Source organism: Sinocyclocheilus rhinocerous, unplaced genomic scaffold (genome assembly GCF_001515625.1).
Source record: "Sinocyclocheilus rhinocerous isolate Xijiao unplaced genomic scaffold, SAMN03320098_v1.1 scaffold742, whole genome shotgun sequence".
In the NCBI taxonomy this organism is placed as follows: domain Eukaryota; kingdom Metazoa; phylum Chordata; class Actinopteri; order Cypriniformes; family Cyprinidae; genus Sinocyclocheilus; species Sinocyclocheilus rhinocerous.
The window spans coordinates 1,581,656-1,584,340 of NW_015641116.1; the positions used below are offsets into that span (position 1 = coordinate 1,581,656).

At 35.9% G+C, this 2,685-nt stretch overlaps 1 protein-coding gene across 1 annotated transcript in view; it reads right to left on the bottom strand.

The window, feature by feature from the left end:
* The window catches only part of LOC107754650 (tumor protein p53-inducible protein 11-like), a 38,923-nt gene that overhangs the window by 4,312 nt on the left and 31,926 nt on the right, over nucleotides 1-2,685 (bottom strand). Inside the window, exon 5 of the mRNA XM_016571189.1 lies at nucleotides 514-615. Coding sequence (XP_016426675.1) covers nucleotides 514-615 — 102 coding nt within the window. The remainder of the gene's footprint in view (nucleotides 1-513; nucleotides 616-2,685) is intronic.

The following is a 2,685-nucleotide window of genomic DNA, read 5'->3' on the forward strand; positions in this document are numbered from 1 at the left end:
CTTTCAAAAAAATATAAAATATGGAACAAAACATGACAAATATAAAAATACATACAAATAAATAGGTTTAAAATAAACCATGTAAAAAAAAAAAACCCTTGCTATTGAGCCATGCTAATATTCTGAACTGGCTTAAATCAATTATCCTCAAGCCTAAATGTCCCTTAATTACAGGTAGAATAAAGATGCAAGAGTTTATAAACTTACCGCTATTACGCAGTAAACGCAAATCACAAACATAAAACATAACCTTTCAAAAAAACATAAAATATGGAACAAAACACGACAAATATAAAAATACATAAAAATAAATAGGTTTAAAATAAACCATGTAAAAAAAAAAAACCTTGCTATTGAGCCATGCTAATATTCTGAACTGGCTTAAATTAATTATCCTCAAGCCTAAATGTCCCTTAATTACAGGTAGAATAAAGATTAAATGTCAGTTTCCATTCCCACATCCCTCAGCACTGTCTCCCCACTGTTCTCAGGAGAAAGAAAAATCTCTCTCACCTAGAAATTGTACCCCGAAGTAACACGCTTCTGTAAGTAGCGTCCATTGAATGATGACCTTTTCCGCTGTGTACAAGCCATTCCACAGAATTAATGAGATACCTGTTGGGAAGAGCAAAACACTCAGAGTCAATTCTGAGATCATCCTAAGTCAGGTAGAGACATTAAAGGGCACCTATCTATTAAATATAATGCAGAATCTCCTCAAAACACCCAAGCACTTAGGCTTGGAATTAAAAAGCTTGAAATCTGGCCCAAGATCAGAGAACCGATGGTGCCGTGGGTTCTGATATCCTCCCACACTGCGGATATGGATAACACGGAGAGTAGCTGTTTCTTCAACCCTGCTAAGTGCCATCTGCCAGCACTATTTTTCCAGCCTTGCTTGAGTAATTCCCACCATCGAATTCATTTTTAAAACAGAGGCGTAAAATATTCATACCACTTGAAATCATACACTAATCTGGCAGTGAAAAGCTCATCTAGTCATGAATATTTCCTGTGAGTGGGAGACAGAATTGCACAAATGTGTTTACATTATGCATTTGCTATGCATAAATTGAGATGGAGTGGAAAAAGCGAAAGCGTATAGACATGCACATATACGCTACATGGCCAACAGTATGTGAAGAAATGCATATGTAAACATCCCTTTCCAAAATGATGGGCGTTAACATGGAGGTGGCCCATTATACAAAGTGTCCTAATGAGTCCAATACATACACATGCATTTTATTTGAATGATATCTGCAATGCTTTTACAAACGCCATACTTTTTTGGTTGTCCTTGTGGAACTTGTAGTATTTTTTTAAATAATATTTAATGTTTCCTTTTTTAGCCAATTTACAGTGGGTATAGAAAAGAATCACCCCCCTTTAAAATAATCACATTTTATTGCGTTGCAGCCTGAAATGAAGACAGACACAGTTCCCTCTTTTTCCTAATCGGCTTGGGTCTCATTATTGGCTCATGCTTACAGGAGCCCTCAGTATAGGTGCTCTGGGGCAGGGCTCGAAGAGCGCATTTGTTCTGCACTTGCTTATAGCACGGCGCTATTGGATGTGTTCCCCTTAAGTGGCAGCTACGCAACGGTAGAGACAGTTCGAAAGGGAACGCTCCAGTTACTAATATAACCTCGTTTCCGATGACTGTTGCTTGAGTCAAAAGATTATGACGAAATGAGAGCCTTATATAGCAGTCGGCTCCACTCCTTTTGGCGAGTGGAAGCATCACTGATTCGTGCAGCTACAGGAACATGAACAAATCAGGCTTCAATATCAGAGTAAAAAGGAGTTTCCCCTATAAGCATCAGCGACGCAACGCAACACTCATTCCCTTATCTCAGGGAACCAAGGTTACGTTAGCAAAAGGAGCGTTTTTGCTTTATCCAGCTGTATTTACTCAGTGCAACTTATAACATCCAAGTGAAAGATATAACACCAACATGCCAGAAAAAAAAATAAAAAAACAGAATCACAGAATTGGAAAAAGGATCTGACCCCTGTGTCAGTATTTTGTTGAACCACCTTTTGCTTTAATCAGTGTTGGGAAGGTTACATTGGAAATGTAATAGGTTACAGATTACAAGTTACCCTATTTAAAATGTAATAAACAGTGTAACTATTTCAATTACTTTATTAATGTAACATTACATTTGATTATTTTTTTGATTACTTTTCTAAATTGCTAACCAATGATTTCAACTATTAATCATTTCAAAACATTTAAAACAGGCAGGGTTAACCTTATGGCAGTTTTCAACACTGATTACTGTCAGACTTCTCAAAATCCTTCATCACTTGAATTAAGATTATAATAATTTAATTTTAACGCATAGCAGCCACAAAAATCAGACTTTACCACCTTTTTTTACTTTAAGAGGTTAAATACAGATTTAAAATCATAAGAAATAGTTTAATAGCTACGATACTATTTTTGAAATCAAATCATTGCATAGCTATGACAGGAACCACTGGCATCTAACAATGCCTAGGAAAAAAAGTTAATCTTAAGAAATAAAGCATATGCATAAACCCAAATATGAAATAAAACAGTTATCAAATAAGCATGTCCTAAACTCCTGAAACATTGGTGTCTCATATTTTACAGCAGTCAATGCAATTTGGTAAAGAAATCAATTAAATCTGTCTGTGTGTGTGTGTGTGTGTGTG